The sequence below is a fragment of the Mesocricetus auratus genome, unplaced genomic scaffold (genome assembly GCF_017639785.1).
Source record: "Mesocricetus auratus isolate SY011 unplaced genomic scaffold, BCM_Maur_2.0 Super-Scaffold_100676, whole genome shotgun sequence".
NCBI lineage: Eukaryota > Metazoa > Chordata > Mammalia > Rodentia > Cricetidae > Mesocricetus > Mesocricetus auratus.
Window position 1 is genome coordinate 37,617,556 of NW_024429266.1, and position 20,112 is coordinate 37,637,667.

The 20,112-nt window shown below is 47.2% G+C and overlaps 1 protein-coding gene across 8 annotated transcripts in view; it reads right to left on the minus strand.

The window, feature by feature from the left end:
- Positions 1 to 20,112, minus strand: part of Rgs8 (regulator of G protein signaling 8) — a 41,874-nt gene that overhangs the window by 13,964 nt on the left and 7,798 nt on the right. For 2 of the 8 annotated variants that reach the window (XM_013114385.3, XM_040737821.1), the window contains exons 2-4: positions 14,707 to 14,780; positions 10,364 to 10,465; positions 9,416 to 9,480 (exon numbers count right to left, since the gene is read on the minus strand). In XM_013114385.3, the coding sequence (XP_012969839.1) occupies positions 9,416 to 9,480; positions 10,364 to 10,465; positions 14,707 to 14,780 (241 nt within the window). Of the gene's footprint in view, positions 1 to 9,415; positions 9,481 to 10,363; positions 10,466 to 12,730; positions 12,860 to 14,706; positions 14,781 to 14,902; positions 15,047 to 15,118; positions 15,413 to 19,118; positions 19,135 to 20,112 lie in introns of those variants that run through there. The other 6 variants (XM_013114386.3, XM_005071296.4, XM_005071295.4 and 3 more) reach the window with 6 other exon arrangements.

Below are 20,112 nucleotides of genomic sequence, written 5' to 3' on the forward strand. Positions count from 1 at the left end.
TTTTATGGTGAGAACTGAGGCTATTAGGCAGCACCAAGAACCTGGAATCTACAAAATTCCTTCCATCCTGCAGCATTGATGGTCAACCAGTGGTTCTCCCATTGCAAGAGGGCTGACATGTTCTTCTCAACCTGCCATTGACCTTCCCAGGCATCTTCCCCAGCCCAGTCAGGGACCACAAGTGTCTTAAGAAATAACTGTGCTCTCTCTTTCAAACCTCAAACCGGTTGGTTGCCTGCACTTCAGGGTGAAGTCAGGGGAACAAGGCAGTTTGAAGTTGTCAGGGATTCCAAGAGAAAGTTTGAGAGGCCAGGAAAAGAGAAAGAATGACCCTGTTCCCATGGACTCTCCTGGTGTCAGGACCTAAAGAGCAACAAGAACAGATTGCAGCAAAGGTGCTTCAATAACAGCCAGGAAGGCCTGCGTGTCTGCACCTGCCCTCGGTCCTTCTTCTCACTCACCCACCTTCCCCACCCACCCCCTACCCTTTTCATACTGCAAGTGTCACCGCAGGCAGGCCACGGAGGGCCCCTGAGCAAAGAGAGGATCCACCCTAGAACAATAGAAGTGAATTATGAGGGGAGGGGGAGCACCACTGCTTCAGGAGCCCTGCCTCATGCCAGCAGCAGATGGCAGGAGGCAGCAGCAGCCTCTGTGTAGACCGCTCGCTCCAGGCCTGGTCTGCATCTCTCGCTGATGCGACCCCAGCAAGTGAATTACTGAGGACAGAAGCAGTGAGATATTTTTCTTCTCCTTCACGTCGTTTCTCCCTGCCGAGCCTCCTCCCAGCGAGCTTTTCATCTGGTCCTCCACATCTCTCCCCAAGCCCTCTCCTGCTTCCTGTTTGTTACCACCCCCCCCGTCCCTCCATTCACTTTCCCTCCAGCAGGACCCTCTTCCGTTGCCTTCTATTTGTCCACAAACTGCGGTTGTTTCCGAATGCAGAGTGTTGATTTAACGATGAGCAGCTCAGTAGCAGAGGTGGGGTGGCCGTGTCTGCGTTAGCAGCGCCGCTGATGCTAGGGCCGGTGCCCTCTGCACACCAGCTGTGAAGACTGGAGCTCCGATCCAGAACCTCACTCCAGCACCTTACTTCTGAGCTCCCACACATTCTGGGCAACTTGTCTCCAACCCCTGAAGCTGTCATGTCCTGACTCTGACACACAGAAGTTGGTGTAGAGAGGCCTCTCTGCTCTTGGGTTCTCACAAGTACAAAATGCAGATGCCATCAGCTCCTCCTCCGCAGGGCTAAGGGGAATGTGGTGAGTTCCTATACACAAGTGACATGCAGATCCTGACTGGCAGACAGGAAGTGCTCCATACATGTTGATGACTGTTATTCCCATGTATTCCCATGTTCTGGTGGAGTCGTGATCCAGAACTCAATGTATATTGCCAAATGCAGTCCTGGCCAATTAAAGGCAGCGGATGGGCAGTGAATGGTTCAGGAAGATATGAGGGGAGTGATGGGGAGCTTTGCCTTCTAGTCTTTTTGCATTTCACTTGGGTTTTCTTTGGGTAACCTTCCCAGGAGTCAAGGCTCTGAAAACAGCACAAAGTTTTTGAGATTGATGCCTAGCCAGCAGCAGGAAGGGACAGGCATGTGTCCAGGATCCTGGAACAGTGGGCAGGATATTGGCGTCCTTTCTAGCAGCCACAGAACCTCCAAGAACATGCCGTGGCCGCACATGCTGCCGGCTGCCGGCTTTCTCCCTCTGGTTCTTTCATGCTTGGTGCTTACATAAGGGGAGAAATTGGGTCACTATGAATGAGCGGTGCAGCTGGTGCAGCGGGGAGGGTGGCTTAGGTAACAGCTCAAGGTCCAGCAGTCCCGATTTAGCTGGCATCAAGGGTGGACTTGAGCCCCACTCAGTTCCCAGGCTTGGGAAAACACAAAAGGACAAGAAAAAAATTCTTTTAAGCTCTGTATTTAGCAAAGTACCCTCTCAAAGACTAGCACCCTCTTGCATTCCTGATCAATGGGAGGAAATAGCCCAGTGAGTAGGAACCAAAGTCAAGCAGAGGACAGGAACAGAAAAAGGCTCAAGCAAGCCGAGGGGCATGAGTTGACTCGGAATCAAGCCACTGATTTGAATTTTGTAGTGAAGGCAGAATTTTCCTCCATGTCACCTGTGAGATGAAGGTTTTGATGCAAATTACTATGTCTAATCAAGATTTAGGTAGGGCTTTTTACTCAGGAAGCAAACTGTTGCCACTTACGATATTTACTGACAAGCAATGTGAGGCTAATTATATCTCACACTTGTGATTAGTGATTTTCTTAAATGATCTCTACTTATTCATATATTTAAATGTGTGTATGTCAGGATGACAGTATATCAGGGTGACTGTTTAAGCGTCTGTGTCAAAAAAGACCTGAGATACAAGATACACAGTGATGACACCTATCCAGGGGCAGTATGTTCTGAGGTGGCATGGTTTCCTTTTCCTAAAATATGGGAGCAAAAGGAAGGGGTCCTGGACTATCTCAGAGATCTTACCCAATAAAGAAGTACTATAAAACCTCACAGACACCAGTGTATAGCCTAAAAGATCTCCAAATTCAGTAGGAAAGAATATTTCTCAGATGAATTGGATGGAGGAATACTGCTGGGGCTCTTAAAGGAGGGAACATATATTTTACCTACTAGGCTTTGAAAAACTACACTCCCAGCAGGTTCTCCTACATCCATGAGAGTAGGGAGGCCTGAGGGGTTCCCAAAAGCACAGGAACTAAAAGGGTTGAGTGAGGGGAAACATCCCTGGGTCTCTCACTCTTCCATAATCTGCTGCCTCGAGCTGTCTATGGAACAGTAAGCTCACATTAGCTCAGGCACTTGGGATGCACAAAATGCGTATTTTGTCAGTGCAGTTAATGTGTTATAGTACAAATAATAAATCAGCTATCCTTCATCCAGTCCTCCATGTACCAGTCTCTTGGGACAGCAACCGTACTAAATTCTTGCACCACACAAGATGTCATTCCCCTTTCACAAATGGGGGAAAATAAAATTCGTTGAGATTAGGTGATTGGCACAAGGTCACATCACTGACTGATGACAGAACGGGTGTTGGGAAGTTGCACAGTCACTTTTGTTCAGACCTGTTACGAGCATTTAAGAGGTGCCTGTAGCCCTAGGACTACTCCCAGCAATGATAAACGCAGCACCTATGTTCCTGGGTACCAGTACAGCTTACAGCAATGTTGATAGGTGACAAGAAAACGGAGAGACTTCTTTTCTACCCATCTCCACCTGACATCTACTTCTAACTCACCCTGTGCTCTTCTGAAACATCTGAAGTCGCGTTCTTATTGTTTGTTTGGTTTTTTTCCTTTCCTTCATTTCTTTTCCCTACCTGTGGAAACCTCCACGCTACACATATGGGACCCGTGATACAGATGTGCTATTAAAGGGAGATGCTGCCTGGGGGTTTGAGGCCCTCCGTGCAATACAAAATACTGTTTTTTCAAAAGTCTTGGCTACCACCCCACCAGAACACTATCTCTCCCTGGGCCATCCACCCCATCAGAACACTGTCCCATTCCTGAAGACTTGTGGGAAAACATCCCCCCCATCTTGAGCCCCAGGGATTCTGATTCCCCGGGTCCAAGATAAGATGTAAAAATGTCCATTTCTTACAAGCTCCCTCAGGTGCTGCTGCTTTCCTTGGCTCACGCTTTGAATAAGACCTTTCTAGAATCTTCTGGCTTAAAGACATTATGGGGAACGTTGTAGGGTAAGTGGAAGCCTGACTATTTGCTTCAGAGTTGAGGATCACTTAGATGAATGAAGTATAGCACAAGCTGGTCATTTAGTCTCTATATGATGGTTTGCTTGGGATCTTTTGCATAGTGGCTGTATGACCGGTTCAACTTATTATGTGTTTTTATATCTCAACCATCATCTGAAGGGGGTTAAGCTTTAGACACCAAAGTCTTCTTCATTGGTCTTGGTTTACAGACATGGGCATTGCTATGACTATGACAGGGCTTTCAGTGGTCCTATTTCCCCTACCTGGGCCCCACGGGGCCAGCTGAACAGAAAGAAGCCTTTCTCTGGGTTATATACAAACTACCAAACAAGAATGCCTTCCATATGCAGTGCCTAGAGGGAGGTCCTGGGTGGCCCAGGTGGGAGCAGGGATAAAAAGTAAGAGAAGGGAAGAAACATGGAGCCTGAAGGTTTTCATAAAACTGTAACTCAACTTCTATGTCCAAAAAAATGCAAAGGAAAGAAGGATACAATAGCAAGACGTAGACAAAAGGAAGAGGTGAACGGAATAAAAAAGAGAAAGGGGTGGGGAGAAGAGGAGAGACGGGGAGGGAGGGAAGCAAAGAAAGAAGGGAAGGAAAGGCAGAAAGAGAATATTTCTTCAGAGCTCAGGGCTAAGTATCCCTCTAAAAGCAGGACAAGCAAGCACATGCCTGAACTTCATGAAAAATAAAGCAAAAGATAAGAACAGTTTTTTCCTGTCTTCCAGCTGCCTAGCAGAATAGATCTCCCACAAACTAGGAGGCTTGGTTCTGTTGGGTATATAAGCTTCAGAGCAGTAAGGCTTCTGGGCATGTAAACACACAGGCACGCGCAGGCACATGTGCACGCATGCACAAACACACATGCAGACACGTGCACACTCACGCTCGCATCTCCCTTCAGGGCAGACTACATGCACAATTCAGATATCGAGTCTAATTGTAATTGGTTGAACAGGGAAAAGCTTCCAAATTAGCACATATTAGACATCCTTCTAGCTAATGAAGCCATCAGCAATGTCAATTTCAGTTGTGTTTGTTAGTTTCTAAGAAAAGCACTTAGCAAGTGATTACCTCTCAGGCCTCCATGAGAGCTTTTCTTCTGCACTCATTTGTAAACAAATACAATGGGAAATACGACTACTCTAAATATTTTCCTCCTGGATTTTTTTAAGTTTTGATTCTAGGATTTTGAAGATAGTAAAGTTACCTTTTTTATTATTTAGTTTTTTTCTCTGAGATTTGAGCCCGTGTAGTGTTGGGAAGAATGACTGAACACAGGTACTTTGGTCCCCCTTCTGGTTGCTGGAGCCATTTCAGTTGGAAATCACTATTACATAACCATACAGGCAGCGCTTAGTCAAACCTCCTGTCACAAGTGATTGGCTGTCACCTAGCCTAGCCTCATGTCTGCTCCAGAGAGCACCCTAGTCCAGCTCCTTTGTTGGATAAGAGAGGAATCTGACTTCCTAAATAGCCAAGGTTTCCATGAAGGTCACCTAAGCATCCAGGAGTAAATGGGGGACAAAATCAGGCCCATAGAGCTCACTGCCAACTAGTATTCTGCATTTAAACATCCAAAAGCCTGGTCCCTGACAGCTGGAACTATCCTTCTAGACCAATAGGACGTCTGACACTGATGAGACAGAATTTAAGAGCAGCTCTGAAAGCCAGAATTCTGTTGGCAATCCTGAGGCTACCTGCTGTGTGATGAGAACACTAGTTTTTTCCTTGGGTTATCTGTGAGCACCCTGACTTCTCTATGTCCTTCATTCCGTATCGAAGACAGACCATGGTCTTCTTCACCTGTGCTCCCTCCTCGCTGCACAGAGTGTATGCATGATAAACCAGCTCATTTTTGGGAAATAATTAAATAAGTGTCCAGAACAACAGATCAAGGGTAGCAAAGATGTTCCAGAGGTCGGGGATGGGAAAAAATGATTACCTGATTCCACGGGGGGAAAAAAACCGGGGGGGACAGATACCTCGGTGTGAAGAACAACAGAGGAGTGGGTTCTAGACTAACACCCATGGTTCTGGGTCCCAGTCATTCAGGAATTCTGTACTCTTTAATCCACGGAATATCATGCGTCTTAATCGGAAGCTCTGCAGATGTCCCATGAGTGCTGCTGGGGACAGGCATGTGTGAAATCCCAATGGAGAAGTTTAATCAGCTCTGATTGAGTCACTATACCAAGACAAATTAATTCAACTTTTAGAATGTAGTCAGCATCTTTTAAGATGGCCTGGGCTCTCTGCAGCCTTCACAGGGGAATAGATATCCAAATCCTAAAAGCTTGACCTTTTTTCCTAGGAACTCTCATACCACTGACTCTTTATTTCTATACTATACAGAAATAAAAACAGAACTCAGACTGCAAGAACGATGAAAGAACTTCACACTTCAGAAAGCCTGCTTTCTGTAGTACTTTGACAAAGTAGCAAACTGGTGCCAGCTGTGACCCGTCCTGGGATCCCCGTGTTAGGGACCTGTTTAAGCATTCCGGGAAACACTCCCATGACTGGAGGACCAGTAGGCTGCAGATCCAAGAGTCACCGACTCAAGCAGAGAAAACTGAATCTCTAGGTCTCACACTGACTCAGTGTTAATTATCGGATACAAAATCACTGTTGAGGCATTCATGTTTGCATTTAATAAATAAATGTATCATCACAAAAGAACCCGTGGTGTTGTTACACCACATCTGAGTAGAGAGCCCAGAGTTCTGCATGTCTCTACTTGCTTAGTTTCCAGTCTGCAAGTGGATAGCCAGCAGGCAGGCATCTCTAACCCCGTTTTAGAATGAGGAAACAGCCTCAGGGACCTGAACTGAGGGAATCAGTGTGAGGCTGAAATAGAAACCAAACTTTAGGACGAGACCTTGAATCAAAGCCAGCCAGAAGATGTAAAACGGCAGTGACATTCATTCCGCAGAATGTTGACTCCCGAAAAATAGTCAATAACCTGGTTTTTAGAAAAGCATTATCATCTAACTCTAAACAGCATATCTATGCCCCTACCTTGGCAAATTCACTGTGTGAGCTTGCTATCGGAGTATGGCTGTATGGTACATATGCTATATACCCACACGAATTATACCAAAGTCACAAATTTTTTATAGTATGCACTTATTCTTAGATATTGCAGCTCTTTTTAAAATCTAATCAAAAGCATTTGTTCAGCTGGAGAGATGGCTCCTTTGGAAAGGCGCTTGCTGTGCCACGATGAGGACCTGGATTTGGACCCACAGCAGCCCCATAAAAAGGTGTGTGAAGGTATGCTCCTGGGAAAGTAGAGAATGGAAGGATCTCATTGGCATGATTGGGAGGCCCCAAGTTTACTGAAAGGCCATCTCAATAAAATAGAGTAGATAGGTGGCAAGAAGGCTCAGCAAGTAAGGGCATTTGCAACCAAGCCTGACACCTAAATTCAGCACTCGGGACCCTCATGGTTGAGGCAGAGAAGCAACTTCTAAAAGTTATCTGCTGTCTTCAACAGGTGCACTGAGGCATGCATGAGCCCATACACCCCTCACCCCCACCCCACCCCCACACTAAATAAATAAATAGCATGGAGAGTGATAGAAGAAGACACCTGACAGCAACCTCTGTCCTCCTCACACAGCCATAAATGTGCACACAGGTTCACACACAACACAAATGCATACTTGCTTGTACCCTCCACACACATACACTCAAAGTATTTGTTGATTTGCTTATTAAGAACAAGAGGCAAAGTCGGAGGAAGTCACTTCATCAAATTAAAAGCAAAATCACTTCTTGCTTTTGGATGATGGTGGTGATGATGATGATGATGATGATGGTGATGATGGTGATGGTTGGTGATGGTGATGGTGATGATGGAGTGCTAACAATTAAACCTGGAGCCTCACACATGCTAGGCAAGTACTGAACCACTGAGCCACCTTCCCAGACCTGGTCAAGTAAAGTCACTTTTAATGGCATGTGCTAAAAACCAAGGGACTCTACCATGCCTACCCAAGTATCCAATAACCAAGACCAGTCAACAGTGAGAGCACAGATCTGAACCCCACTCACAGCCTTCAATTTAATTGTTCAAAACTGCATTCCCCAATTAAATAGGAACAACACAGCAAAATGCAAGCAGCCCTTCTGCTCCCAGATCTCACACTGGCATGACGAATCGAGGAGGAACACCGAATGTCTGTCTGCAACCTTCCTGTCTCCTCAGAACACCCCCTCTGCTTCCCGCCCCTGCTCTGCCGCTTCCATGTGCTTAATGCCACAGGGATTTCAAAGCCCAACAAATTTGGACTTGTTTGTGATGAGAAAAAAAAAAGAGCTGAAAAGTTTGACTAATGATAAACTGCCCTCTAAACACTGCAATATGCACAACTCTTCCTTTGTAGGAAACAAAAGACACAACAGCTGAGCAGGGAGGAAATAGAAGAGGAGGGAGGGCAAAGGGGTGTTCGAGCCAGGAAGTGGGGGTGCAATGCAGCTGAGATAGTTATCCCTCGAGATAAAGAATGAAATACTGTCAATCCAAGGGATTGCTAAAATACACACAATACCCATTTGACTAAGTAGCCCAGTGACTTGGGGGATGGAGGTCATTCCCTTTTATGAGACCTAGCCTGGAACCTAGACCTTCTCATTCCAGTCAGTCCTTAACTTCCATTACCTAAACTGAATTCTATCTTATTAACATTGCTGAGCAGACAGCCACAGTGAGATAAGGCCTATGATCCTGGTATTTGGGAGGTGGAAGGTAGAAACAGGAGAAAACCCGTGTTCAAGGCCATCCTTGGCTTTATAGCATGTTTAAGGCCAGTGTAAGCTACAAAACACCCAATCTCAAGAAGACGAATAAAGAGGATTGAACCCAGAGACTCACACATGCTAAGCAAGTACTCAACCATTGAGCTACCTTCCCAACCCTAGAAAAACAAAGCCATTCTGGGCGGTGGTAGCACACGCCTTTAATCCTAGCACTCAGGAGGCAGAGGCAGGCGGATCTCTGTGAGTTTGAGACCAGGCTGGTCTACAAGAGCTAGTTCTAGGACAGCCTCCAAAGCCACAGAGAATCCCTGCCTCAAAAAACCAAAAGAACAAAACAAAAACGAAGTCTTGTTTAATGGCATCTGCTAAAAACCAGGGGACTCTACCATGCCTACCCAAACATCTATTAACGAAGGTGAGGCAACAATGAGAGCACAGATCTCATAAATCAATCATGTAATATAATGTAATACAATGTAATGACTGAGAACCTTGGGCTTCTTGGGAGTATGGTTTGAATACAAAAAACAGGAAAGAAGGGTCTAACCCCACTACATTTAAAATGCCTGTTTTCAGCTATGCGGCAGTGGCACAAACCTTTAATCCCAGCACTGGGAAGGCAGAGGCAGCTGGATCTCTGTGAGTTCGAGGCCAACCTGGTCTACAGAGCTTGTTCCAGAACAGCCAGGGCTACACAAAGAAACCAAGTCTCCAAAAGAAAATGTGATTACTTAATTTTAAAAATTCCTGTCTTCTTGTCTCTCTGCTCCTCGTGCTGGGCACAGGATCATAGAGGGCTGGGTTCTAGCACAGTGTCCCGAGCCTAGAAAGTGTTCGCTACATCTTTTGCCACATGGATGATTTGCTCCAATGCCATGTGACCTGATTTCTACTTACACTTATGAGAGAGGAGCACGTCAAAGGAATCTGCCCACCTCGTCGCTTCTTCCGTGGAGAGTCTCCTAGGAAGCAACAGCATCTCTCTGAGTGTTTCTGACACATCTCCTCTCCCCCAGCCACCACTCAGATTTTCCCAGGACTCCTTGGATTGGTGGAGAGCAAATGCACACCATACCTGGGTCCTTGCAATTCTCTGCTGCAATTTGGTACATGTTCAAGCAATAGTTGGGGAAACCTCTAAGCTGGGGGGTGGGGGTTGCTATAGCTTGGTGGTAAAGTGTTTACCTAACACGAATGAGGTTCTGGGTTTTCTTCCCCAATACCAGAAAGAAGAATCACCCTGGATGGGAATTCAGAGAATCCCATACAATACTTGTGGTCTGAATTATAAAGGTATGTAGTAGCTTCAAGATGTCAAGATGATGGGGCAGAGAGGCTGGGCTAGTCTCAGAGACAAAAGAGGCTCAGCTCACCTCTTACTGTCACCTCAAATTCTTCACCTCTTCAAATGGAGACAACATGACCCTTGCAGAGGTGAGGTTGAAATGAGGTGACATTTGTGACACCACTGAATACAATGTCAGCACAGAATAGATACTGAAACCAGACGATATGAATCTAAGCATAGTTTTAGAGTAACTTTGGATGTTTATTTGCAAACTGAGAGCTCAGATTGAAGAGTAAGTAGAATAAAGAAGTATACTACCCCACCCACAGCTTCAGGCACTGATGGCCATGCTGTTTCTTAGGAGAAGGATGGTTTCTGCCTGACGTCACCAAGCTATGACTTCCTGTCACTCACATGCAGGGGTAGGAAAGGAGCAGCCAAGAGACCTGCATGTATTGTCTTGTGGTTTGCCTGGTCAACAACTCACCGAGGAAGAAGGTCCCATAGGCATCCCACAGTGTGGGTACCCAGGCGTGCAAGGCAGCCGTACTACTCACTTGAGAGCGCGGTTGGGTTTGTCGGGAAGAATGGCCGTGAAGTCGCTACAGGAGTCCGATTTGTGGGACAGGCACCCCAGTCGAGTCCTCATGCCTTTGTTTCTGCAGCAGATAGGGAGGCAATAGGAAGGGGGCTACCATGATCACGACTGCCAGCTCTATAAAGGGCACCTGGGCCTGCTGCCCTCCCCCATCCCAGGTGGCCCCTGAGGAGCCCATTAGCTAGAATAGAGGCGGGGGCTATGCTCATGCCTTATCTCACTATGGGCATGATAATAATAGGTGTGGGGCCCTTCCTCTGCCCTGCCCTTCCAGGCTGAAGGCTTTTTAAAGCTGACACGGCATGTTGATGGTAAGCCAATGAAGGCCATTAGCTTGGGAGAGTTTCTAAATTAGGGTTCTCTGTAGGGAGTGGAAGCGCAGTGGTGACAGAATAGCAATCCACATCTTGCTTTCCCAACAGAGGGGCAAAGAGGCGGGGCTGGTGATGGCGGCAGCCCCAAACTGCAAGGCCATGACAGCAGGGCCCTCACACAGAGCAGAGGGGAGCCTCAAATGCAGGGGTGAACATGGGAGAGAGTCAGAGCACACAGTGTGGGGCTCCAAGGGAGGTCAGTCCCCAATCAGCTTCTCTCTGCCCAACTCAACAAGACAGACAGGCTGTATGTGCATGGATGGCTATAAACCACAGGGATTGATGCCTGCAGTGAGAAGAGCGATGGATGGTGCCAACAGGGGAGAGCCAGTGTCCACTGTGACAGTTCTTAGGTTTGCTTATCTTTCCTGTTTATCTTCAGCCAAGGGCTGGCATACTACAGTCCTGTGAGGTGTCTGTGTACACACTTTTATAGGAACACAACACCGCCACTTGTCACATATTGTCTAAAGATGCCTTCAACTTCAAGGGCTAAGTTAGGTGATTACAACATTGGCCATACAGCCTGCAAAGCTGAAAATATTTGCTCTTAGGCTCATGACAACGGAAGTTTGCTAACCTTTGACCTTTAACCATGACAGCTCCTCACATGAAGGGCAAAAGTAAGGGGACAGGGAAAAAAGGTATAATCAGACCAGGACTTGCATCTGGCTTACAAAGGGAATTCCCATGTGCGCTGTGGTAGATATTGCCATGGAAATAGTCCTACGACATGCCATCCTCACATGCTGACAGCAAGTCCTTCTGGCCGGGCTTCCTTGACCTCTTTTTCACAAATCCTAAAACTAGATAAGGGTGTTAGAGGTCGTTCAATTCAATCACTCCCAATGACTTCAAATGGATTTCCATTCCCAGGCCTTTGCATTGTCTTTGTTCACAGAAATCTTATCTGACATTTGTCTACTGAGATGGTATTGTACTTGGCAGGGCGTTTGTATTCCGAGGCACATCTCTGTGGAGCCCCTGAGAGCTGGAGCATCCTAGTTTCTAGAAATATCCTCTTCTGCAGGAAATCACCCTGCCCCTACCTCTCTTCCCAGGCAGGCTTCACTGTGCCTCCATCTATTTCGTGGCATTTTAAAAAACAGTTGCTACAGTTAGTTAGTCTCTCCTGAAACCGATAGCATCTTATGTGTCCATTCACTCTTACAAATCACAGGGTACCCAGCACCAGGCCATTCAAGCAACTGACTAAATGCCCTTTCAGCCATCACTACTGTGGATTCAGGCAGAGGTCCCACTCAGGCTGCACCAGAGGTCGGGCCCCAATCTGCAGCCCACTCCGTGCCTTAGGATCATCAGTCATAAAAACAGTCAGGTCACTGCCCGCAAGAGCGGCAAACAGGACTCTCTAGAAGTGGCAAATCCACACAAGCGTTTGTACACAAGTTTAAAGGGTAGTGTTTGCCCCCAAGACAACTCCTAGTCGTTCAAATAGTTCACAAAAGCAAATTTACTTTGAGGTAAAACTGTTTTCTATCTTTCTAGTCAAGGCTTGAGTCACAATCTCCTTAGTTAGGTGGGAAACAATGGCGGCAGACGCAGGAATGGAAAGCTAAGAGGAAGGGAGGGAGAGAGGAAGGACAGAGAAGGAGAAAAAAGGGGGAAGACCATGTCCTCATCTACCTTTTCTCTACAAACCCCTGTCCTAGCAACTCACAGAGTTTCATACACGTTCATGCACACACACCACCAAGAGATTCTGCCAAGTCGGCAAGCGGGCAGGTCCTACTTGCAAGCCTATAACTTTGCAAGAAGCACACGGGCGAGAACAGTGTGGTGCTCACTGGAGGCCCAGCAGAACTAGTGCAAGAGAACCACCTAGAGCTCGACAGTCGTGCCGGGCTCAAACAGCAGAAAAGGTGAGAGACCAGAAGGTGGAGCAAAGAAGGCAGGGCCAGGGGCAGGAAGACAGGTCATCAATCCGTTACCTGCGTGGCATCAGTAAGGCAGCCATACAGGCATCCGCTTATGGTTACCCCTTGGGCTGGTTTGCAGGGACGTCAGGGCAGGAACTAAGACTGCGGGGTTCAAGGATTTACCCTCTCACGTCCTCTCACCTAAAATCAAAGAGTCTGCTGTAAGAGGGTTCACCCTCTCACGTCTGTTCACAAGACACACCATTCCAAAGGCTCGCCACCATCCGAGTACTTCCCCACAGCACCCACAAATGTCAGCTTATTCTTAGCGAGGGTAGCCAATCAAAGAAGGACGAGAACAAATATCAGGAGGCTTCACATTGCTGACTGATGGTCAGAAGTTCCTACTTTCCCAACCACTGGCCATCAAAATGGGGACATGCACCCTTAGGGAGGCAAATTTTGGCCTGGCAAGCCAAAAATTGCTGTTCTCTTTATCTTACTAGACTGATGCCCAAGTGACCACTCCGGAAGGATCAGCCAGCACTTGCTCCAAAATAATCTGATTGGATGCTGCTCTGGTTCCAACCTCCCTCCAAGGACACCTGTCCCAGGTGGAAATGAGCCAGGGCTTGAGAAAAAGGGAGCAGGGAGGGGGGCTGAAGGGACTTGGAGGTAAGCCACCAGACACCCTCACCACTGGGCATGCTCCTTGGCAGGGATCCCAAGCACAGGCTGCAGAAATGAATATGCAAGTCACTCGCTGTAGCTCATAAGGAGCCTTCCTCTGCCTGGCCCATTCTTGACCCAACACAGTAAAGACTTGGGGATGCAGGCTGGGGATATGGAGGCTGAAGGCTGATTGGCTTGTAGCCTCTCCTTCCCATGGGTGTCATTGGCAGTGTTTCAGTCCATTGTTCCCACAAAAGAAAGCTGATAGGAAGAGCTGTCTACCTATCCATAAAAGGTTCCCTTGGGGAACCCTGCCACCAAACGTAGAATCCATTTTAAAAGAAACCTAATTTAGATAGATAAGAATCCTGTGTGACTGCACCATTTAAATTGCCTTGGTATTACCCTGAACATTTCACAAACACGTCTCCAAAATCACTTTCAGAACAATTCTATCGTTAACAAAATAGAAGGAGGGCTTTATTAACTCCAAAAAGAAAACAGAAAAAAAATCAGGTTTTATACAAAGGCTCATCCCAATGGGTCATGTTCCCTGACAACAGGGGACATTTGCTTAATCACTGTCCTAAGTGGGAGTGCACCTGCTTTCCAGAACCCAGCCATCAAAGCCTTTTACAGCTCTAAGGGTCTCCAGAAAGCGTGTCTAGGCACCTACGCCTCATTTCCTCTTGCTTATAAAGATCTGTCCCCAGGGCAGGGGGAAGGTCTTGCCAGGGGCCCTTATTATACTGCAGCTGAGCAGACCAGAGATCGCTACCCATATACACTACAGGCAAGGTCATTTAGGGCAGGGGACCACTGGGCTCTGTCCCTGCTTGCGGCTCTTCCTGCTGCCCTTTCCTGCTGCCAGCCCACATTGGTTTGCTGGTGCTATCCGGTTGTCGCCTCTCTCCCCCACAAGCACCCAACACTTCCAGAATCACCCCTTGAGTGAGGTCAGCTTTGGATTCCCTAAATGAGAGCTCCCTGGATAGATACTGTGCCCCAGATGCCTTGTCCACTCCAGGATCCAGAGCCTGTTTAGCTCTAGACAGACTTATAAGGGACAGATAAGGAGTTACCCAGAGCCTGGAAAGTTCAACAGTGTGACCCAACTCCCCTCCACCCCCATAGTACCCTTGGAAGTGGGCACCAAGTCACAAGTGACTGGAACAGACAGGGTAGAAAAAGATGACATTCAAGGTAGGGGGAGCATAAGAGCAAAAAAGAAAAAGATTTATAAAGAAAAGAGAAAATTAAGCTCAGCGGGAGAAAGCAATCAATATGCATGAAGAGGCAGGTTAATTAAATATGTATAACGCAACCAGCTTTCCGACACCCCGGCAAGGAAGGAGAAAGGCAGAGCCAATACTTACTGTCGTTGACCGGTCCTCATGGCCTGCAGGTCTTTGCCAAGTGGATGGTCAGAAAGGTTGCGGGTTAAGGAGCTCTAGGGAAAGAGCAGATCTTTCTTTTAGCAGTGAAATCCTTGGCAGGTGAAAGGCATGTTTCCAGGGAAGCATAGGCTCACGCATGCATACACACATACATAAGCATGCATGTACAACACACCTCCCACCACTTGAGCCAGGCAGCAAGCGGCCCCAAAAGCTCTTCTCTCTGCTTGTCACATCCAGTAAATACTGAAGCAGCCTACACCCAGCAGGCGGCGGCTCAGCTCCTGGGCACAGTCTGCACGCCCATCCTCATTGGCAGGATGCAGGAGATGCCCCCAAGCAGAGCTGACCTGGCATGCATCCTGCACCTTCCTCCTTCGGCCTCACTAACCTGCAGCTCCTTTGGCCGAAGCTCAGGGAGAAGTCTCTCCCCAGCCCACAGCAGCTGCTCTGCCCCCGAGTCAAGAGTAGGTATTAACTCTTTTCAGGCCACCAAGTAGCTGAAAATCCGGGAAAGGGTTCTTTGCTAATGAGCTCTGCTGCGGGCTGGAGGCTGGAGGCTGGTGGCTGCGCTGGGGAGCAGGGAGCATAAAGATCTTGCCCCAGACAGCTGCTGACAGCAGGAGCCAAGCCGAATCAAATCTCCTAATGAGCCAGGAGGAGGGGGCCTGTCTTGCTGGGTGTGATGTGATGTGATAAATGCAGAGAGCAAGAAAGCTACGGGGCAGGTCGCACATCTAAATTCCACCCCCTTTCTCCCAATTCTATTGCACTGCGCTCCCAAGCCAAACCACACAACCCTGAAATTACCCCTCTCTGCCAAGTCTCAGCTGTCCCCTTACTCGACAGAGGAACCCCTAGACCATTCCCACCCCCACCCCCTACCCCACCAGGACCAACCACACCGCTCCCTACTCCTTAATGAGAAATCCCCACCTCCTCTGCCTTCTGGAACGTGCAGATTTCCAACCCCTGCCTCTCACCTGGTTTTTCCTACAGTAGAAACTCAACTCTCTTTCCTCATCCATCACCTAGCAACTTCCTCCCAACTTGCATTTGTGATGGAGTGAGACTTTTTCCTTTGTTCTGCCCGAACTGCTCATCATCTCTACGTTTCTTTTTCCCCCTCAATATTATTTCCAAACCTCTATACCCACATAGATCTCCACGCTGCCTGTTCTGTTCCAGAAGGAAAATTCTTCCTGTTTGTCCTAGTTCTCCGAAAGTGGTACTCAGACTGGCAGTCTGAGCATCACCTGGGAATGTGGTGGGCAAGTCACTGCTCAGGCCCCATGCAGAGACCTTTGGTGGCAGAAACTACCAGTGGGACCCAGCATGCCTGGGGATTCTAGTACATGCTGAAGTTTGCACACTCCTCTGGGATAAAGCCTGCCTTCTCTTCTTCATTACTCTCAGTCACTATGGCTTTTCCCATGTCCATTCAGGAACCAGTTCCAAATACACCTAGCCTTTGTGGCAAGTTATTTCTCAAGTCAGAAGTTAGAAGACATTTCCATAGAAAGTGGAGGTAGTGTAATAAAGGTAATCAATTCCATTTATTTGACTTGTTGTTGTTCAATGATGGGAATTGAACCAAGGGCCTTGCATATGCTATACAAGTGCTCTACACTAAGTTATATTCCCAGGCCCTCTTCTTACCTTTTTGTCTTTTTCAGACAAGATCTCCTTAAGTTGCCTATGGTGGCTTTAACCTGACTCTGTAACGCAGGCAGGCTTCGAAACTGCTATCCTTCTATCTTAGCCTTCTGAATAGCAAGAATTATAGGCCTGTGCCATCAGGTCCACCCAGCTTATTAAATGCTTAAAGCAAAACCAGGCTGGTGGTACAGCACCCACAAGGCTGAGGCAATAGGATCAGGAGTTCAAGGACAGCCTGAGCTGCCTCCGCCTTCACAAGCCAAGTATAAAACATTTTCATGTATTGTCATTCAACAATTCCACATATTATAGTCAGGAAGTTTATTATCCCCATGTCACAGAAGAGGAAGCTGAGGCTAAAGTGCATTTTTTAAAAATGATACAGTACACAGTGGCAGCACAAGAAGCAAAGTTTGTGTCTTATGACTCTAACAGGGGAGCTTTGGCTCCTATGTCATGCTGGGACATGGTATCTCTGAACATATCCATTGGTGCATGACCCATGTTCTGACAGTGAAATTAATGTGCTGTAATTATTCATTGCCTGGTGCTAGAATGAAATAGAAATTCTGATGCTACCCCTAGAATCCTAGAATCTCTCTCTCTCTCTCTCTCTCTCTCTCTCTCTCTCTCTCTCTCTGTCTGTCTCTGTCTCTCTTTCTCTCTCATTCTCACTCTCTGTCTCTCCAATAATGTCCGTAGCACCCCTCTGTTAGGCAAAAGTGCCTTCATATTACCAAGTGAGACGTCTTGAAACATGATGCTAGCTAGAATTCAGGGTTAAGCTGAAAGAGAATTTTTCACTTTCTAGATCTTAAAAATTCCATGGATACTTCTCTCACCCAAGACATGTCTATACCCTAAGGCTGGGGGTGGGACAGGGGTACCCAATGTTTCAGGATCATTTTGTTTGTGCTAGACACTGCCCCGAGCATTACATTTGAGTTAGTTTAATTCTCACCACAAACTCAACATTTTTATCAGCCCCTTTCTCAGGTGGAAAAGCAGACCCAAGTCACTTAGAAATGGCAGAGCTGGTGTCTGGTGTCTAATTTGGTGCTGCCATGCCACTTCCTCTTAGACAAATGTGATGTCATCAACCGACTCTTCCCCACTAGGTCTAATATGGGGCACAAGTTTTCTCAGGGTTTTGTGCTGTCTGATCCACAGGGAGGAAAGACACCAGGGAATGGGTGTGAGGCTACAGACGAGCTTGAGTCTGGGCAGAAGCTGATCAATATGGACCAGATATCAGTGCCTTCAATTAGCCTTAGAAATAATGCAGTCTCAAGAAGGCTTTGGGAAAGACACTGTAACTAATACAGTTTTAGGGAAAGGGCTTAAACTGGAAAGAACAGACAGGCATGGAGAAATTTTGGAAAAGAAGACAGTCAAAACTAGTCTGGCCGGGTGTTGGTGGCTCACGCCTTTAATCCCAGCACTCGGGAGGCAGAGGCAGGTGGATCTCTGTGAGTTTCGAGGCCAGCCTGGTCTACAGAGCAAGTTCCAGGACAACCTCCAAAACAATACAGAGAAATCTTGTCTCAAAAAACCAAAAAAAAAAAAAAAAAAAAAGAAAGAAAAAACTAGTCTGAAAGTTTCTACCAAAACACTCCAGGCATTAGTGTGGAGCCATAGAATACCCACTCTGAGAAGGGCAAACCTAGTACAGTCCTGGCTAAGGGAGGACTCCACTGTTAGCTTCCAAACAGACAGGCATGTAAAGAGCTCCGGAGGGAAGTGGGGTATCATTTCAGCTCCGGGGAGGTCAGCCTGGGTACAGAGAAAGACCCTGTCTTAAGACTCAACAACAACAAAATCTCCAGAGTAAGCATGAAGCTGGCAGAGTCGTGCATTCTACCACGGGTTTCTTCCCTGGAAGAATGAGGCAGGAAAGGACAAGAATTGTATAGTGTTCCCTCGGGCTTATGGTCATGGCCGGTAAAGTCAAGCTTTTGTGGCTACTGCTCCCGACTTCCTGGCTGAAAACTGGCCCAAACTTCTGGGTTTTCCCATGTAAGCTGTGATGAGAAGCCCCATAGGCGATGCAGCAACCCTCTGCTCTTCCCATCTTAAAGCACCCCCGATCCTCCCCCTCCCCCCGCCGTCTCTCCCTCCCCCGTACCTCTTCTCCCCCGCCCCGCGCCCCCAGGGAACCATCTTTCCAAGGACAGACCCATCTGCACCTCTGTGAAATCAGAGCTGCACCAACAGGGCTCTGCTGGACAGTTCCATGAACCTCAGGTCCACAGACTCCAGGTGTCCCCCAGCAGCCTTGCTCTCAGCCCTCCCTCCCTTCCCGCAGGGCTCCCTCTGTTTGCTCATGACATCACTGCATCCTCATCCCTGGGGTAACAAGTGCAGATATTTCTGGCATCTTCTTCATTCCTCTTGCTAAATTGGTGTTTCAATCTGATCATTGTGTTTCTGAATTATTCCTTAGCTTCATTTCCCTCCCATCCGTTGGCACAGAGGTTATTCAGCTCCCTGCACAGATCTCCCTGCCCCACTCCCCCCTTCCACAAACCTCAGTTACCCACTAAGCAGATCATCTGTATAATAATCTTTGATGGGCTCCATTGCAGCTCCTCTATTTGCCCAACAATAAGCTGGTCCTGTTTTATTGCTCTCTCAAATACATACATACACGCCCATGCACCTGCTCCCTCTGTTCGGATAAGCCCACCCTGCATCTGCATCTTAACTCCCAGCTCCTTTGCCAGTCCCTTTACCTCTGAGCTCAAAGCTCTCCTCCTGAGCTCTTCAGAAGGACTTCAATTAGAGGAGCTGCTCTATCCCGGTCCCGCCACCTTGCTGTTTGCTTTTGACAGCCTGAATCACAGTCTAGTTGATCCATTTCGTTTGTGGCTTCCAATCCTCCTAAATTGATTTCCACTCCAGAAAGACAGCCTCTGTGACTGACTCTCTTTGCTCCCAACTCTCATCGTTTCGTACAGAGTAGGTGTTTATACTCTGGCTAACTCTCATTTATGAGTTAGTCTAAAATTTTCAATTTTATTTACTTATTCAGGGGGAAGTGGTATGCACATACCACAGCACATGCGTGGAGGAGTTAGTTCTTTTCTTTCACCATGTGGGTCCCAGGAATCAAACTCAGGTCATCAAGGTTGGTGACGAGTGACATCTTGCCAGCCCTTGCTTTCAGTTCTTGGGGGCTTGGGGTGTGGGGAAGAAAAATAACTAAGCCTTCCTTATAGCCAAAATGTGTTAAAACTTCTGCAGTCCCCTGCTCAGGATGGAAGCCCACAGAGTGCTAATAGCTTTAGGGGACAGTAGCACAGGTACAGAGGGCTTTTATAAACTGTCTCAACAGCCCTATCTGTGCAGGGTAGAATTAATCAGAAGCAAAGGGGGCACCTGGCATTGCCACACAGGCTGGAGAATATAATTAAATTGAAGATAAAAGGAATTAAAATCTGCACTATAATATTTTAAAAAGCTATGATAGAAGAGCTTTATTGCCAAATATCCCCTGTGTATTTATTTAATCAACATACCACCTAGGATAGCACCACAGTCAAATCTTTTAATAAAAAGTCATTTGGATATCAGATTTGAATTCTGGTCAGCGTGCTCAAGCCCTTCCACAAATCTTTTAAAAGCAATTTCCACTGCTCTGCTTCCCGGTAACAGTAGAACCCTGAATCAACATATGCTGCATTGATTTGGGGTTTCCATGGAGACCAGAAGGACACAGCTAAGGGC